The sequence below is a fragment of the Cavia porcellus genome, unplaced genomic scaffold, assembly GCF_034190915.1.
Source record: "Cavia porcellus strain 051 isolate PalLab524CR breed Dunkin Hartley unplaced genomic scaffold, mCavPor4.1 scaffold_5, whole genome shotgun sequence".
Classification (NCBI taxonomy): domain Eukaryota; kingdom Metazoa; phylum Chordata; class Mammalia; order Rodentia; family Caviidae; genus Cavia; species Cavia porcellus.
Window position 1 is genome coordinate 61,268,458 of NW_026947488.1, and position 19,774 is coordinate 61,288,231.

At 37.9% G+C, this 19,774-nt stretch overlaps 1 protein-coding gene across 4 annotated transcripts in view; it reads left to right on the forward strand.

Moving 5' to 3' along the window:
- Ppp2r3a (protein phosphatase 2 regulatory subunit B''alpha) overlaps positions 1–19,774 on the forward strand; it is a 161,984-nt gene that overhangs the window by 79,026 nt on the left and 63,184 nt on the right. For all 4 annotated transcript variants that reach the window (XM_063249039.1, XM_063249041.1, XM_063249040.1 and 1 more), the window contains one exon: positions 2,758–2,860. In XM_063249039.1, coding sequence (XP_063105109.1) covers positions 2,758–2,860 — 103 coding nt within the window. The remainder of the gene's footprint in view (positions 1–2,757; positions 2,861–19,774) is intronic.

Below are 19,774 nucleotides of genomic sequence, written 5' to 3' on the forward strand. Positions count from 1 at the left end.
AGGGCCAAGGATATAGTTCAGTGGCACAGTGTCTGCTGAGCAAATACAACGTCCTGAATTTGATTTCCAGTACAAAAATTATACATCTGTTAGATCACTAATGTTTTGAGAGGCTCCTGTGTGTAAGTCATATCCTGTGTGCTTGAATAAGAAAAGCTGTAACTTTGCCTGCCCTTTAAGGGCCAAAGAGGTAAAACAAAAATAAAATAATGTGTATGATAAGTATAAGTTGTACAAAGATCAGTAAGGAATGTAGTTGTCAAGGAAGGCTTTTTGAAAGAGCTGGTTATTCATTTCTTCTTAATAAGCAGCATTGAAACCACAAAGTTGGGAGAGGGCTTAAAAGGAGAATAGAACAGCATAAGAATGATACATAGGCAAAACTGCATATAAGTCAAGCCAGCTGCCTGGAGTAGAAGGTTCATTTAGCAAAGAAGTGAGATTGATGGGTAGGCAGACTCCAGCCTAATTACAGAGGCTTTAAGTACCCACTGTAGGTATATTAGCTTTGCATCATTGTGACAAAATAACCAAGATGAAGGAAAGATCTATTTTGACATTTTGGCTTACAATTTTAGAGGTTTTGGTTCCTGGTTACTTGGCCCTCATTGCTTTCTGAGCTTGTGCTCAGGCAAAATATCGTGGAGAGGAATGTGTGGTGGCGCAAAGCTGCTCAATTCATGGAGGCCAGAAAGCTTTGAAAAAGAGCTCACTTTCATAGCAAACCCATTTCCCAAAAACCTATTAAGATATTAATCCAGGGGGCTGGGGATTTAGCTCAGCAGCATAAGCACTTGCCTTGTAAGCAGGCAGTCGTGAGTTTGATCCCTGGTACCGATAAAAATGAAAAAGACAAAAAAGAAAAAAAAATATATTAGTCCATAAATGGATTATGTCATTATGTTCATTATGTCAGAACCCTCATGATCCAGTCATCTCCCAAAGGCCCTACCTTTGAATCTGCTGTACTGGGGACCAAGGCTCCAACACATAACCTTTGGGGAGACCTTTAAGATACAGCCCATCACTACAGGCTTATGCATAGAAGTAGTAGAGAGCTATTGAACATTTTAAGTAATGGAGTTGTATAATGAAGATTGTTTTAAAATAGTGAATTGACTTTATTACAAGATTGGATGAACAGAGAACCCTGTGAGAACCCTCTTCCCCTCTAGCAGTCTCAGTGTGAATATATTAGGCCCTGAACTTTTATTGGAAAATAAAAGGGAAGTAAAATGTTGTGAGGAAAAATTCCTCAGGACTCAGGTACTCTTATCCTGTATTCTAGCTATCCAGTGTGCCTACCTAGAAATGGGAATTTTTATGAATGTTTTCCCTTTGTATTCCTTACCTCTACCAACTACCGTGTCCTTTCATTCTGCCATATGTGCCCCTTTCTCCCCACTTCCCACTGCTAATACCCATGCTGAGGCTCTCGTTTCTTACTTGGTATTTCTGAAAAACATATCTGATCATGTTACTGTGAAAATTAAAGTTTTTCTGTGGAATAGGTCAAAGTCCAGGGTTCCTGACCTGACCTTTTATTTTCCATTAAAAGTTCAAAACTAGAGACCTGACATAGACGAGGCCTCAACGAGGCCACCTGCACGTTCCCTTCTCTTACCACTCTGTATTTATTAGTGCCCAGATGTTCCCTACATCTCACACCAGACTTCTCTTTTTAACCACAGTACCCTTCTTTCCTACTTCATTGGCCTCCTGTGTCCTTCCATGACTATCCTGTGCTAATTACTTCTACTGTGACTGTTCACCAACAGTATAATTTTATTGATAACTAGACTGTAAGCTCCTTGGACAACACAGAATTATGTCTTACTTTCTTTGTGTACCAGGAATCCCTAAGACCAGATGTAATGCCTACAATACAGCATTCAATAAATGATTAATGAAGGAAAACAAGCAAATTTAGAGACTGCTTGTAAGTGGAGGATAAGAAAGAAAAATAAAATATAAATGATTTCAAAGTATCAAGCAGATTACTAAGAATGGTACTACCGTTCTTATTAAAAAAAGATTTTAAAAAAGGGCTGACTATGAGAAGAAAATTTCAATTTTGATTTTCAAAATTTTATTTTTCTTTCAGAGTATATGTAGTTCCCAAGTGGAAATGTCCGCCAAATAATTTGAGGGAAGGAATTCTGGAATTTAGGAAACTAGAGAGCTCATTTTTTAAGACTTGTTATTGTAAGTCTGATTTCAGAAGCTCCCCTATCACATTGGCCCTGAATGTCTATCAGCCTGGACAAATAGAATTTCATGTTTTACGTAGTACGTAATGATCCATCCAAAGTGTTCCTTTCTACCTGTTGCCTAACTCTGGAGTTCTGATTCCACCTAGCCCTTGTCAACTGATTAGATGTTCTCCCTCAAGTGTATTTCAATAATATGTTTTTTACCTGCATTCGTTCATTTGATTGTGATCTCAGCATCAGAAGCATTTTATAAAACTAATATGCCATCTTGTTATTGAACTTTTATTAAGATATCCCTGTGATAAAGTCAAAAGCAGAGAGAACATTGAAAATAGAGCACTTGATCTGGGAGCAGCTCCGTGATAGAGTACTTGCCTACCATATGTAGGACTCTGGGGTCAATTTTCATCACTGAAAAAGAATAAAAGCACTTGATTCTTGATCTATGTGGCCTTCAGATCAGATTGCAGTTAACAGTTGTCAGTGTTTCAGTTCTTGTTTGTTCCCAGTACCAGATCTTCCTAAGCAACTGTTTGTTTTGTAGGTTGCTGAATAACCATCATGATGATGCCTCTAAGTTCATCTGTCTTCTGGCAAAACCTGGCTGCAGCTCTCTAGAACAAGAGGATTTTGTGCCTTTACTTCAGGTAGTTTTAATTGCCTTTTGAAAATGGATTCTATTTTGGAGTTTCATATATTTTTTTAAATTTACAGCCCTAATATTCATCAATTTAGTTATACAGATCTAAGTTCAGATTTCTAGAAGAGTAGTTTTATATATGTTTTAACAGTAAAGTCCTTTTATTAAACAAAATCTAAAACAGAAATCATAGTATAAAATACATAAAATAGGGCTCCTTCTGCAGAAACAGAGAGGGACTGTTCAGCCTCTCCTTGTCTACCCATGGCAGGCACTAAAGCACCTTCTGAAACTTCACAATTCAAGGAGATAAGCTGGAAAATGCTCACATCCAATACTCAAACCTTGAGGGAAGCAAGTAAAGACTGTAGAATAACCAGAACCGCAGGCATTAATCCTGAGATTTTCACTCAGTGCATCTTAACTTTGATTTAAGCCCATTTGCTGGGTTTTCTAATTTTTTATTTTTATTTGAAACAAAAAATTAGAATAGGAAGAAAGAAGAGGAAAAAAGTGCAGTGAGATCTACAAAGACAGGTGCTACCAAGCTATAAAGGTACCTAGGAGAGAGGGGTAAAACTACCTGGGGCCGGGGGGAGCCTGATAAGCACTCAAGTCTGAGACTAATTTAAGAAAAGGGCAGTAGCTCCCCATCTATTAAGTCTAACCAGACTTCTGCCAAGATCATTAATCTGTATTGTTAGCACACACTATGTTCAATCATCTAGAAAACTCAGTTTACATGGAGCACTTCATTGATGGAACCAAATAAATAAAACAGCAGTGTATTTCTCATTTTTCCTTTTCTATTTATGAAAATTTAAACTGTGTACTGTGAATTCATATACTGTATTATTATACATGTAGAAAGAGTGATCTCAGACTGAAAGAGTAATCTCAATTTAGAATAAATCACAGACACTGTTTATAAGAAGTGTAAGTTTTTGATTTTCTAGTATTTATTTGAATTTCTGACTTTAGCCTTCATATAGCAAGGGAGATGGAATTTTTAACCTTCCTGGGGGCCCCTGAGCCTGGAGCTGTGTCATAGTTTTGAAGTTTTGCTTGGTATCAAGGCATTAGTGGCCAGAAGATCTCTTAAGATCCAGAGTTCTTTGCTGCTGCTCCAGAATCTTTGATAAATACCAGGGCCCATCTTCCTGTTGCACCACACAGCTGCTTTCTCGTGAGGTTTTAGCTGCTTCCCTGGAACTGTTGCCAAGCAGCAGAGTCCTTCTGCTCTTATCACCCACAGACTCCTCTTTCTTTTTTTCTGACAGAGACATCTTCCAGTCTGCTAAAGTCCCCCTGTCACATATCTTTATGTTTTTATCTCTGCCCGCAACCCTTCCTTGTGTTGTCTACTTCCCTTCCCAGTCGGTGCAGGCTTCCTGCTTACCAGTTTGGGGCAGAAAAGAGAAGTGGCTTTGAAACCTCTTTGTATGGCTTTTGTAGTACTGTGTGTATTGTGGGTTTAAACTATCTCTCTAGAAGAGGGGGATTTTATCCTTTCTATTTTACTTCAGGTAATGTTTATTTCCTTTTCAAAATGGGTTCTACTTTTGGAGTTTCAGAGGCTTTTTAAAAAAAAAAAAAAAAACCTTACAACTCTAATGTGTATGCAGATCTAGAGGTCGGATTTCTAGAAAGTATTTCTATCTAGGCTTTCTCATGAGAAAATTACTCATCAGTATTGGTTCTGTGTGTGCTGTACATTCTTCATGGCCTGAAACATTGTTTCCTAATATTCTTCATGTCCTTTCTAAATTTTTTATTTTCTAAGCAGATCTCAAATTCTCTGATGCCAGGATGTGCCTTTGATTTTTGTTGAGTGCACATCATTGCTGTAGCTGTCCCTGTAAATCCTTACTGGCTTTAGGGAGCTTCAGGAAGGGCATAGAAATTTGCTGACATAGTTGGGATTTTTAAAGTTGTATTTATAGTTGCTATCTTTTTAAAAATTGCTGTTTTTATTGAAATATACTTACACAAAACATCAAAATCACAGGTTTACCACTCAGTGGATGTTCCCATTATGGGCACCTGTGTAACTAGAAATCTAGAAGTGGCTCCATGTGGATCATCAGCATCCACGGAGCACCTTGGGCTCCACACTTGTCATTGCTTTCCAGGGTAACCACAGCCTGATTTCAGAGAGCATATAGCACAGATGTTTTACTCACAATAACAGTTTTTCATGTTTAAAAGACAAAATGTCTGATTTTATTTTATATCCTTTGAGCTTATCTTAATTTACATGATGGCATTGATTATCCTTCAGCTCATGTGCTGCATGGTTTTGTATTTGTTTGGTTGGTTTTTTGAGACAGGATTTTTTTTTACTTTAGTTCAGGCTAGCCTTGAACTGGTGACTGTTCTAGCTTTGCATAACTGATGCCATCTTGTGCCCTGTATTTGACCAGAAGAGTGAAAAATTACTCAGGGTACGAGTCCCATGAGAAAAGCAGAATGAGCTGCACCCTCAAGAGAGAAAAACTAACCTGCTCAGCAAAGATGCAGGATACAGGTGTCAACCAAAACTAATATAAGATTCTACCTAAACTGTGTCCAACAGGATGTCTTGCTTTGTGGTTTTCTGCTTTAAATGTCCTATAACCCTCCAGTTCAGGACCACTCGGTTTGACTCTGAAACAGGGGTCTACGGAAGTGATTGCTGAGCTCAGCCAATACAATTCCAAAATTATCAGTTTGGCTGCTTGGATTCCTATGTTGTTTTAGAACCCATCTCAATGACAGTTCTCCTGCCTCAGCCTCCTAAGCACTGGGATTATTGACATGTACCACCATGCCTTGCAAGGTTTTATTCCCCTAAAAATATATTGAGAATGAGGATTCTTAATGGACATTTTTATGTAATCAGCATCATTATACATAATATCCTGCATTATGTGTACTATTTATGTTTTATGAAATCTCAAATATTTAATATTTAAACTATATTCTTAATAAAAGATTAAGTTGTAATACCATTTACCATCTGTTCTCTATCCTCAAACCCTTGGATCTATTTTTGGCTCTGTTCTCTCTGACCCCTACAAACTGTATGTTTTGGGGATGCTGACTGACAGATGGCTGCCTTGGTTGATTACTTGCATGCTTCTGTCCTTTCCTTTTCCTTTCCTTTCCTCCCTGCCTCCTGTCCATCCATCCATCTGTGTATCACTGGGGATTAAACCCAAGGCCTTTGTACTGATCTCCAGCCCCAAGGCTCCCATGCTGCTGGGATTACACCACTTTGGCTGTCTTTCTAACCTCGGTTGGGTTTGGCAATGAGAAATACTGCCAGCAGGTGGGATGGCAGAAGAGAAAGGCATCAGGATCTCTTTCCCACTGTCTCCTCAGCACAGTAACTATATCTCTCTATAATACAGCTTCTATTGCATGGCTGCTTCTTTGTGGTTCCCACAACTCTGTTCCTGCCCTTGTTCCTTTGATTCTAGGTATCCTCTTGCTGCTAGCTTCTGGATGTCTCCTCATTCTCTTTGTTGATCCTAACCTTGCCTACAACTTTGTATGTAATCCCTTCATGAAAATTTTTTAAAGTAAATTCTTTTTCTTGTAGGGTCATTACTCTAACTTATGGCAATTCTCAGTTCTATCAGAGCTGTAATAAAAGTTTTGACAGGAACATAAATTAAGTATATACTAAAAGAATGACAACAACAAAGCCATAATAATGAATTAATGGATGCTGTATTTATATTATCCATATATCTAATAAGAACTTTTATTGTTATATAATAATTGAATTTGTGAAGTCACATCTGGTAAAAAAAAAATGACCAAATGAATAGACACAGTCTGCTTCCATTTTCCTCCAAGCTCTCTAAAGTTAATATATAGAAATTAAAAGGGAATAAACTTGGGAAAATAAGTGGAATGGTAGATAAAAATGATAAAGATCAGTATGCTAGTGGTTTCAACATACAGATTCCCCCACACACACACAATGTATACAGCCTCCAGCAATTCATTGTATTAATAAACATCTGGAAGATAATAACCAACACTTTGAGCCCCTCGTGTAAATGTAGAAGCTAGAAGTAACTTGTACTGAACCTGTGGTATCTCAATAAACATAGCACTAAAATATTTATACAAACTTTTTTGCCTGATGTTTTGTTTTGGCGGATGCTGTATTTCTTGAAGATGAAATAAGACCAGAAGTGGGTTAAGGGAACCACAATCTAGAATAAGGGGCCGTGTAGGTGCTATAAGGGAAGTGAGCTACTTTGTTTATCAGGACCCCCAGGCAGCTTATAAACCCAGGGTTGGCATGTCTGATTAGAAATATTGAAAGTGGGGATTCACTGAAGGTCGTTAAACTAAACAGTTGATTAGTTGGTTAGTTAGTGCCTTTACTAGTTTTCAAATGTACAGTGCATCCTGGCATTTACTCACAAGCATTTAAAAAAAAAAAAAAAGCAGGTTAAATTTCTAATGTTCCAACTGCAGGTTGAAACTCTCCTATTTCTCTTAATTCTGGCATTTGGGGAACCACAGGAAGTCCTGCTGGTTTACTCTGAAATAATGCCTGCCAGTCAGCACACCCAACTTAAACGCAAAAAAACTTACAGCCAGCAACTTTGTACTCAAGAAAGACCCTTTTGAAAAGTAGATGTACTTACATTTCATCAGAGAAAGATTGTATGCATTACCTGATTGTTCTTAAATATACGTATACTTGTGTGTGTATAAAATCAGCACAATTCACAATAGCTAAGCTGCTTTGTAAACAACCATCAACAAATGAATGGGCAAAGAAAATGTGGTGTTTATACACACTGGAGTGTTATTTAGCCACAGAGAAGAATGCAGTCTTATTCATTTTCAGGAAACAAACAACTGGATACCATCATGTTGAGCAAAATAAACCAGAGTTAGTTAAATATTGCATTTTCTCTTATAAAAAAAAGTAAATAATATAAACTAAGTAATAGAGTTTTGGAGATAGGGAAGAGACTCAATGAAAGAGATGAGGAAATGGAAAAGGAGACAGTGGGATAGAAAGAGATCAAAATTTTTTAATTTTATGTTTTTTATTAATATGCTTGTCATACTTAATGATCACATTCATCATAGGGAATTTGTGCCTGTATGTTATATATCTTGATTCTTCTTTTTTTTTCTTATTCCCTCCCTCCCTTTTAACCTTTCTTCCCCTCTTCATTTACAGAAGCTTTGTTTCTGTTTTATCTCCTATTCTTTTTTTCCTTTTCCCTTCCTTCCCTTCCGCCTCCCCTTCCCTTGTTTCCTTTCTCATTTGAATGTGTTCTTCCTACTTCCCAATATCTATCCTCCATTATTCCCCGTTTACCCTTTAGGTTTCTCACCCAAGAGAAACATAATGATATTTAAATTTATGTGTGCAGTTTGTTTCACTTAAAGTTATGGTCAACGTATATATCCATTTACCTAAAAATGAATCGTTTGTTCTTCTTTGTGGCCAGAATAGTACTCCATTTTATTTGAATACTGTCGGTGTCGCTCCCGGCCGGCAGGAAGAACACACGACAAATTTTGACGGTGTGCAGCCTTGTCTTTATTTGTCTCCGCGTGGGCCACGCGAGGCCTCTGCTCTGCCACCAGTCCTTTCTCACCGGTGGACTTCCTCTATCTCCTTCCGCAGGGAGGGTCACATATATATATATATGGACTCATCATCCAATAGGGCAACAGCAAGCAATGCAAGCTGATTGGTCATCGTCATTGGTTGCTAGGTAGACCAATCTATTGTGCGGGCTGTTTAAGTCGCCAGGGCAATCAGGGGGCAGGAAGCAGGCGCCAACTTGGCTCACTCGATGGGAGGGGTAATTTAGCTCAGGCTTTGCTCCTTCCTACAGGCCTCACGTCCGCCAAGTAAGGCGACCGGGCTCGCCCGCGGCTCCCAACAGAATACCACATTTTCTTTATCCATTCTTCATTAATGGGCATCTAGGCTATTTCTATGATTTAGCTATTTTATAAATTGTGCCACTGTAAATGCAAGTATGTCTATATTACTGTGGTATGATGCTTTTAACTCTCTTAGGAAGACACATAGGCAGGGAGCAACAGGGTCAATGGAACCTCTGGTTTTAGTGATCTAAGAAATCTCCATAGTAATTTCCATAATACTAGTTGTACTAGTTTACACTTCCACCACTAATAGACAAGGCCAGCTTTTTCCATGCAACCGTAAGCATCTGTTACTGGTAGATTTTTTTTGATGATAGCCATCCTTTCTGCAGTGAAATGGAATCTTGGTGTTGTTTTAATTTGCATTTTTCAAATTAGCAGTGAAGTTGAACATTTTTTATCTATTTACTGTCTGTACTTCATCTGAGAAATGTCTATTCATTTCAGATACCTATTTCTGGATTGGGTCTTTAAATTTGGGGCATATCTGGATTTTTTTAAAGTTCTTTATGTATTCTAGATGTTAGTCCTTTGAAGAGTAACTGGTAAAAATTTTTTCTCATTCTGTGGGCTGTCTCTTCACTCTGTTGGTGGTTTATTTTGCTATGTAAAGGCTTTTTAATTTGATTAGATCCCAGTTGTTGATTCTTTATAATATTTCCTGTGCCTGAAGTCTTCATCTAAACCTATGTCTTCCAGAGTTTTACCTATTCTATCTTCCAACAGATTTTACTGTTTCTGTTTTAATACTTAGATCTTTAAACCATTTTGATTTTTACTTTATGTGAGAGATACAGGCCTAAGTTCAGTTTTCAGTATGTGGAAACCAGCACCATTTATTAAAGAAGCTGTCTGTCTGCCAGTGAAGATGTTCAGCCCCTTTGTCAAAGATAAGGTAGCTGAGTATGATTGGAGTTGTTTCTGCATCTTCTAATCCACCCCCATTGATTTTCAGATCTGTTTTTGTTTGTTTGCCAGTATCATTGTTGTGGTTTGTTTAAATGTCTGCCTCCCCCCCAAAGCCTCATGCAATCATGGAGGTGGCTGAATCTAGCATTTGTGATTGGTTCATTATTTAGCTGGGTTTGGCAATATGAATACTGTATTCACCCAGAAGGGAAAAGGAAGGAGGCGTGCTTTCCTCCTTTTGCCCTTCTGTTCTTGCTGTTTGCAGCTGCCATGAACAGTTGCCCCTCAGCCATGGCACTCTGCCTTGGAGCCAGCTGAGTATTAAAACCTCCAAAAACTGTAAGCTAGGTAAATCTTTTCTTGCTTCACTTTGGGCGTCAAATATTTTGTCTCAACAATGAGAAAAAAGTAAGCAAGACAATCATGCTATTGATTTTTGAGTGTTGACTTTATATCCAGCTACTACACTGAATCTGGTTGTTAAACCTAGAAGTCTGTGGTGGGGTTTTTGGGGTCTTTTATGTAGAGTATCACATAATCTGCAAATAATGATGACTTAAGTTCTTCCTTTCCTATCATTATTCCTTTTCTTTCTCTTGTCTAATTGTTCTGGCTAATGTTTCCAGAGCTATTTTGAACAGGAGTACTCAAAGTGTGTATCCTTGTCTTTTTCCTGATTTTAGAGTAAAAGTTCTCAGTTTTTGACTATTTAGTATGATTTAGCTGTTGGTTTGTCCTTGATGATTTTTATCAGACTGAAATAAAGATCTTTTGTTTCAATTTTCTATAGTTATCATGAAGGAATGTTGGCCTTGTCAAATACATTTTCTGCATCTATTGAGATAATCATGTTTTTCTTTTTTTATTTTTTTTATTTAAGGAGAAAAAGAAAAAAAAAACAAATAGGGTACAAGTTATACAGAATTCCAGAAAAAATAAACAGTAGGAAATCACTAGTTAATAGATTACATATTGTTATCTTAGAAATAGTTGTTCAAGTTACAAAATTAAAGCATATAAAGTGGACTTTCAAACAGTGAGACTGGAAACAGTTTTGTTCAATGATCCAACAAAACTCAGTAATATGGTTATCTATCTTATACACTTAAATATATATGCGGTTATATTCTTTAGAGCACTTTCTTTTCCTTTCTTTTGTACAATGACAATTACACATTTTGGGTTCTATTACTCCCACAGTTATTACTTTTTTTTGAAGAGAGTAAAACCAAATGTGACATAACAGAACAGAGTCAGTCAAATCAGAAGGATGAACATAATAGATAATGTAAAAACAAAATACTAGGTGATCAACAATGGTTACCATACTGCCTCTTGCTATCTTAATAAGAATTATCTATATCATCAGTTATAATAAAATTGAACAAAACAGTAAAGAATAAAACCAAAATATTGGAGACATTACAAGGCTTTAAAAGAAGATACCAGTCAACCGGAATGGGTATCATAATGAATCTTATTGTCTTTACAATTGTTACCTATACTTTTGAGCTTGGTATTATCAAGCAAAGCAGAACAGGAAAATCAGTCAAAGCAAGATGGTGAGGGCTATACAGGGTTTCAAATCAAATTAATAGGAAATCACAGTGGGTTACCATAATGTATCCTGCTATTTTTTTATTTTTCCCTTAATTAAAAAGAAAAATAAAAAAGTAAATAATTAAAAAAAAGAGACTGAGATAAAAGAGGGCATAACAACAAAACAGCGCAGGTCAAAGCATAACCATTTAAGCAAAATAGTGTTTCACCACAAGACATCCCAACATAAAAGTAGTTACCATAATGTCTCTTTCCTTGAACTCTTTGAGTATAACTTCGTATACTGTAGCACCAAACATATCAAGACAATGTAAAATCACTCAAGAGAATGACAGTATTACAGGATATTTAGAACCAACTATAAGAAAATGAACAATGGTTTCTGTATAATCTCCTTGTCTATAAAAGTTTTTGCTTATATTATCACATATAATAAAATCCAGTAAGATACAACCTGTTAAGACCGATGGAGACAGAAGAATGAAAGCTTGATGGGACTTCAAAGCAAGATGATACTAAATCAGCACTAGCTATTTAGTCTTGTTTTCTCCAAAATAGCTGTTTCTACCATCCAATCTTCTCTGCTTCATTTCTGTTGAGCTCTTTTTCTGTCGTTTGTTGTCAGTTTGTCTTCTTCATTTCACTTTCTGCCCCATTCATTGTGGCCTCTCTGCCACTGTTTCTTAAGTCTTGGTATTATCCTTTTTTAGAATATCCTGCAGTATTCTCTGTAGAGTTGAATTGGTGGTTGCAAATTCCCCTAGTTCCTCTTTATCCTGGAAGCACCTTGTTTTTCCATCAATTTCTAGGGACAGTTGTGCAGGATATATCAATCTTGGCTGGAGGTTGTTATCTCTCAAAGCTTGAATTATTTCCCCCACGCTCTTCATGATTTGATGGTTTGTGCCGAGAAGTCTGCTGTAATTCTGATGGGTGTTCCCTTGTAAGTGATCTTTTTCTTGTCTCTGACGGCTTTTAGTATTCTGTTCTTATATTGGATTTCTGGAATTTTGATTATTACATGCCTGGGTGGAGCTCTGTTTGGGTTGTAGGTGGCTGGGGTCCTATATGCCTCATACATCTGAGTATCTTTACCTTTTGCTAAATTAGGGAAATTCTCTTGGATTATTTCTGTGAATAGCTTTTGTAGTCCATTTGTTTGTGTCCCTACTTCTTTTATGTTCTTAATTCTTAGGTTATAGATCCTGTTATCATCTTCTAGCCTTTGTATTATTGCTGTTTGTTTTCATATTATTTTAAAGAAGTTTTTCATTTCATACTCCCATATTACAAGTCTGCCCTCTAATTCAGATAATCTATCCTTAAGTTTCTTTCAAGCTGTTATGCCAGCTTTCAACAGAGTTTTTAGTTTCCTGGTAATCTCTTTGAACTTGCTTCACGTATTCTATGTTTTCTCTAGTTCCTCCATCAAAACAATTCTCCCCTTTTTTTCTGTTCTTGCATTCCACCATCTGTTTTTTCTTGGGCGGTGCTTAGCATTTCTCTAACTATTCTACTTACATCTTGCTTTATTTCGTTAAATACTTCATTTTTAAACTCTTCTATGAGGCTCTAGAGATAGCGCTTTATGTCTCTTGGTGCCGTGTCTGATATTGCATGTTTTCTGTCTTCCTTTGCATTTCCCTTTCCTGGATCAGTGTTCTCAGGATTGGGGATTGAGGACCCTTTCTTGTTGCTTCCTCTTCCCAAACTTTTTATTCCTTCCATACAAGCTAATGTAGGAGGCCCAATATTTTTTTTTCTCTTTTTCAGTTACAGTTTGTTTGAATTGCGCCAGCTAGGTGTTCCTGCCCACTGCAGTGTACTAGGGAGACACAGACCAGGGCAGCCTCTGCTGGGCCCGCCCCTCCAGGTCAATCTATGGAAGGCTTCACCCCTAGGGTGCACCTCCAGGCACTGGGACCTGGTTTGGGCTAGCCTACTGGGTCTTAGTCAGCAGCGTCATGCCAGCTAGGCACTCCACACCAATCCCGCTTGAGAGGGGAATATGTGAGTGAAGTCACTGCAGTGCCCTGTTCCAGCAAGTCTGCCCGGTCCCAGTATGTCCTTTGCTGGAGCCTCTTACTCTATGAAAGGGTTCCCGTTCCACTCACTCATCGCAAGTCGATGTAGGGCTCCCTGCTAGTCCTGCTCTCATCTCCGTTCACAGATTCCTGCTCTCAGAGCTTTCGCAAGTCTCTCTCCCTGCCTTGCAGATTTGGACACAGCAGCGGCAGCAGGAAATTCAAATCGTGGCTTCCAGTGGCACGGGTTCTAGCTTCCACACTGAGATTTTATCTGTTCCTGTTATAGCACGAGGATTGGATTTCCAGTTGGTTTCTCTTAGCTTAGTTCATTCCTGAGTCAGCAAGGTGTATTTCCCCTTGCTTAGGAGTCCTCGTACCACAGCATTCCTGGACTCTAAGCAGGGTATCTCAGAGAGCCTCCGTAGCTGCTGCTATCTATCCCCCATGTTCTTCCGAAAGTTGATAATCATGTTTTTCACCTGAGCTCTTTTAATGTAGTATGTCACATTTATTGATTTGAGTGTGTTGAACCTTCCTTGCACCCCTGGTATGAACAAGTTGCTTGTTCATAGAGTCTAACATTCTTGATGATTTGCTGCATTTTATTTGCTAGTATGTTATTGAGGATTTTTGCATCTGTATTCATTAGGGAATATCTGTAATTCTCTTTTTTGGTTGGATCCTTCTCTGGTTTTAGTATCAGGTTAATGCTTACTTCCAAGAATGAGTTTGGGAGTGTTTCTTCCCTTTCAATTTCATTAAAGAGTTTGAGGAGTAATGGCATTGGAGCTTTTCTAAATTTCTTATAGAATTTAACAGTGAGTCTGACGGAACTGGGGCATTTCTTTGTCAGTAGTTTTTGTATTGGTTCTTCAATTTCCTTGACTAATGTGAGGTTGTTCAGAAAATTTATATCTTCTTGATTCCCCTTTGCTAATTCATATGTATCTACAGATTTGTCTGTTTCTTCTGAATTTTCCATCTTTTGCAGTATAGGTTCTCAAAGTAGGTATTAATGTTCTTCTGGATTTTTTCTGCAGGATCTGTTGTAACTGAACCCTTTTTTATTCCTAATTGGATGACTTTGGGGTCTTTTTTTCTTCCTTTTCTTTTCTTTTCTCTCTCTCTTTTTTTTTTATAAGATTGGCCAAAGGACTTATGTCTTTTATCTGTCAAAGAACCAACTCTTCAGTTCTTTAATTCTTTGTATTGTTTTTTAGTGCCAATTTGGTGGTCATGAATTTCGTCAGTTGTTCTTTATCATGAAAGGATCTTATTTTTCCATCAAATTTGAAAGATAATTTTGTGGACTATGTCAATCTGGGCAGGAGTTATTTTCTTTTAGGGCTTGAAGTACTTCAAGCTCTCCTTTACTTGAAGGTTTGTGTTTAAAAAAAAAAAGTCTGCTGTAATTCTGATGAGTTTTCCTTTATAGATTTGTTTCTTTTCTCAAAACAGCTTTTAGTATTCTGTTCTTGGGTTGAATTTCTGGAAGCTTGACTATTATATACCTTGGTGTAACTTTTTCTGATCATGACTATTGGAGGTTCTATATGCCTCACTTGTATGTCAAATTCTTTTTCCAAGTTTGGGAAGTTTTCTGCTATTACTTCTGTGAACAGGATTTTTTTTTAATGCTCTTCTTCTAATTCTTCATTGATTCTTATTAATCTTTTATTAGTCTTATGTGCATTGTCTAGCAGCTGTTGGATTGATTTCACTCAGTTCCTTGCTATTTTTAACCACTTAACAGTTTATGCCAAACATCATTTGGGCAGCACATTTGTTTATGTACTGACTACCCTGAGCATGTGTCAAGAAGGTGTTATTTCAACCAATCTATGCTTATATTGAGTAAATTTGATAAAATTGTCATTTTCATATTTCCTGTTATATTATCTTATAAAAATTAATGAAAAATCCAATTTTGGGTAATTGTGTCTTTTGATAATTGGACTAGTAAGTGGGAGTTAAGAGGTTGGGGGTTTTTTGTTTGTTTTTTTAAACAGGATTTCACTGTGTTGTCCAACCAAGCACTATCTCCAGGGTGCACAGTCATCTCTTTAACTAGATTCCTTCACCCACTGTTGAAGTACACAGCATCCACTGCTCCATTCCACTGTTGTGTTTCTCCAGGAGGTCTCTGGAGTTATTCACTTTCACTGTTCTGTAGAAGTGATCTTGTTTTCTCAATCCAGGAGACAGGAAGAAAATACTGATTACCCCTTTCTTTTTCTGCACTGGGGTCTGTCTCCTCATTTCCTTTGTGGTTGCTAATTTCTCCTTTAGATTCCTCCTGAGTCCTAGGGATCCACCTCCCTCCTTCTTTTCTTCCCAAATTGTTATTTTCCAGTGTCTGGATTATAAATCTTTGTTGCTGATTACTGCGCTGCCATCTTCCTGGCAGTCTAAGCAAGATTTGTTAAATGTGTATACCAGGTTACCAAAATGAACCATTTGCTGTTACTAACATGTACTAATTAAATAAAAACCATGTGTGGAAAAACACTACTGTAGGGAATCCAGAGGAAACAGAAATAAAGGAGAAAGCACAAATATATAAAATAAGAAATATTATTGAAACCAAAGAAAAGTTAAGAGTCATAAAAGACTAACAAACTCTTTGAAAATAAGTGTGAAAATCTAGATAAAATGGACTTTTCTAGGAAAATGGATCCAAATCAAACCCATTCAATTTAGAAAACTCAACAAATTTATATTGAAGTAGAAATAAGCTGGTTGTGATGGCACATGACTTCAATCCCAGAACACCAGGAGGCTGAGCTGGGAAAATCAGAAGTTCAATCCCATTTCTTACTTTGAGACAGAGTCTTACTAAATTTCTGGATGACTTAGCAATTTAGCATGACACTGTCTCAAAATAAGAAATTTTTAAAAGAACTTGGGATGTAGTTTAGTGCAAAAGGCCTGGTTTCAATCTCTCTACCAGGGGAAAGAAATAAAAGGAATATTTATTAGGAAACTATCTCACCAAAACATATACCCCATCCAGGAATTTTCACTTGGGGATTCTACCAAACCTTCAAAGCCCACATAGACTTCATATACTACAGATTATTCCAAAATATTGAAAAGAAAGGACATTCCCATAGCTCCTTTTATGAAGCAAGCATAATACTGGTACCTAAAGTAGGTAACAATAGTACAAAAAAGAATCTGCAAACGAATGAAATTTTATGATTAATGAAGAGAAGTAGTAAGTGGAATATTACTAAAAGAAAACACCATGATCTAGGGCAATTTAGGAAGATTAGATTGGTTCAGTATTTAGTATATTTGTTATAACTGCAAAAATAAATCCACAATTTTGGAGATCTATACATCGTCTCAATAATGAACAGAACAAGTAGAAAGAACATTAAGAAGTGTATGGAGCACTGTAACTTATAACCAACCTGACTAATTGCCATTTATATTACTCTTGACCCAGCATTAGCAGAATATACTTCCCACTTACAGGTGCAGAGAGAGTTTACCAAGATAGACCATATTCTAAACTCTAAAACAAATCTCAATGAGTTATAAACTTTTTGCTGTATGTAGGAGCTACTGGAGAAGTTGAGATAGGAGAATCACAAGTTCTAGGCCAGCCTGCGCAACTTAGGGAGACAAAATAATCCAAAAATAAAAACTGGGCTGGGAATGTAATGCAGAATGAAGCTCCTGGGTTCAATACCCAGTACCGTACTTCCGGGAGAACATGGCGGACAGATAACAGCAACTACCGGAGGCTCTCTGAAAACTAGGCTCAGAAGCCAGGTATGGTGCGGACTAAAGAGACATAAGCAGGTGGAGTTATGCTCTGCTGACTCAGGAACGAACTCGGCTGAGAGAAACCAACTCGGAATGCAGTCCTGGTGCTAAAACAGGAACAGAAAAGCCTCGCTGCTGAGGCTGGACCCCACGCCATTTGGGTTTCCCGCCGCGCGGTGGCTGGCTGCCTCTACATCGGCTCGGCAAGGAGAGAGACGCGCGGAAACTCTGAGAACGGGAGTCTGTGAACGGAGTCGAAAACAGGACAGGCAGGGAGGCATGTTCTGACTTGTGGCGAGGTGAGTGAGAGAAACTGACACTCCACCACAGTTTGACTCCAGCGGACTTTCTGGGCCCGGGCAGTCCTGCAGGAGCAGGGCGCGCTGGCGACTCCAGCCACACATTCCCCTGTCGGGCGGGATTGGTGAAAAGTGCCTGGCCTGCGTGACGCTGCCGGCGGACCCCGTAGGCTGGCCCAACCCAGATCCCAGAGCCTGACGGAGGCCGGGAGGGGCGGGCCCCCGCGTAGGCTGCCTGGTGTGCAGCAGTGAGTGGAAACACCTAACCGGAGCAATTCGATCAGGCTGCGGCTGACAGAGAGAGAAGCTGGGCCTCTCATATAAGCTTGCATACATAAGGAACAGAGAATATGGGAAGAGGCAGCAACAAGAAAGGCTCCTCGGCCCCCAATTCTGAGAAACAGGCAATAACAGACACCGCACCATTACACATAAGGCGCCATATAGAGAGCCTCATAGACCAATTCAGGAATGAAGTTATCAACGACCTGAAGCTAGAAGTATGCAAAATAGTTAGAGAAATACTAAGCACCACCCAAGAAAAAACAGATGGTGGAATGGAAGAACAGAAAAAGAGGGGAGAAGTGTTTGATGGAGAAAACAGGGAAAGCATAGAATACGTGAAGCAGGTTCAAAGGGACTACCAAGAAACTAAGAAGTCTATCGAAGACTGGCATAACAGCTTGAAAGAAACTAAGGACAGACTATCTGAACTGGAGGGCAGAATTATAATATGGGAGAATGAAATGAAAAACTTCTTAAAAATAACAAAGAAACAAACAGCAATAATACAAAGACAAGAAGATGATAAGAGGAGCCATAACTTAAGGATTAAGAACATAAAAGAAGAAGTAGGGACACAAACAAATGAACTACAAAAGCTACTCACAGAAATAATCCAGGAGAATTTTCCTAATTTAGCAAAAGGTAAAGATACTCAGATGTATGAGGCATACAGGACCCCAGCTACCTACAACCCAAACAGAGCAACACCCAGGCATATAATAATAAAAATTCCAGAAATTCAATACAAGAACAGAATATTAAAAGCTGTCAGAGACAAGAAGCAGACCACTTACAAGGGAGCACCCATCAGAATTACAGCAGATTTCTCTGCACAAACCATCAAATCACGAAGAGCTTGGGGGGAAATAATTCAAGCTTTGAAAGATAATAATCTCCAGCCAAGATTGAGATATCCTGCACAACTGTCCCTCGAAATTGATGGAAAAACAAGGTGCTTCCAGGATAAAGAGGAACTGGGGGAATTTGCAACCACCAATTCAACTCTACAGAGAGTATTGCAGGATATTCTAAAAAAAGAAAAATACAAAGAATCCAGAAATAATGGAGGCCACAACGAATGGAGCAGAGAACAAAGTGAAGAAGACAAACTGACAGCTACTGACAGAATAAGAGCTCAACAGAAATGAGGCAGAGAAGATTGGATGATAGGAACAGCTATTTTGGAGAAAATGACATCTTAATAGGTAATACTGATTTAGTATCATCTTGTTTTGAAGTCTCATCTAGCTTTTGTCCTTCTGTCTCCAATGGTCCAAATAGGTTGTATCTTACTGGATTTTATTATGTATGATAGTATAAGCAAAAACCTTTTAAAGACAAGGAGATTATACAGAAACCATTGTTCATTTTCTGTTAGTCGATTCTAAATACTCTGTAATGCTGTCATTCTCTTGAATGGTTTTACATTGTTTTGATATACTTAATGCTACAGTATACGAAGTTGTACTCAAGGATTTCAAGGAAAGAGATAATATGGTAACTACTTTTAGGTCAGGATTATCTGGTGGTGAAACACTATTCTGCTTAAATGGTTATGTTTTGATCTGTGCTGTTTCGTTGTTATGCCCTCTTTTATCTCAATCTCCACTCCATTATTTACTTTTTTATTTTTATCCTTTTAATTAAAGGAAAAAATAGCAGGATATATTATAGTAACCCACTTTGACTTTCCATTACCTCGATTTAAAGCCCTGTATTACTCTCACCATCTTGTTTTTAACTGATGTTCCCCCATTCTGTTTTGCTGGATAGTATCAGGTTCGAAAATTTAGGCATCAGCTGTGAAGATAATGAGATTCATTATGACGCCCATTCTCATTGACTTTTATCTATTTTTGAAGACCTACAATGTCTCCAATGTTTTGGTTTTGTCGGTTTTATTCTTTACAGTTTTGTTCAATTGTATTGTAACTAACAATATAGGCAATTCTATTAGAGATAGCGGGAGGCATTATGGTAACCATTGTTGATCACCTTGTATTATGTTTTCACATTATCTATTATGTCCACCCCTTTGACTTGACCGATTCTGTTCTGTTATGTCACATTTGGTTTTACTCTCTTCCAAAAAAGTAATAAGAACCATGGGAGCAATGAAACCCAAAATGTGTAATAGTCATTGTACAA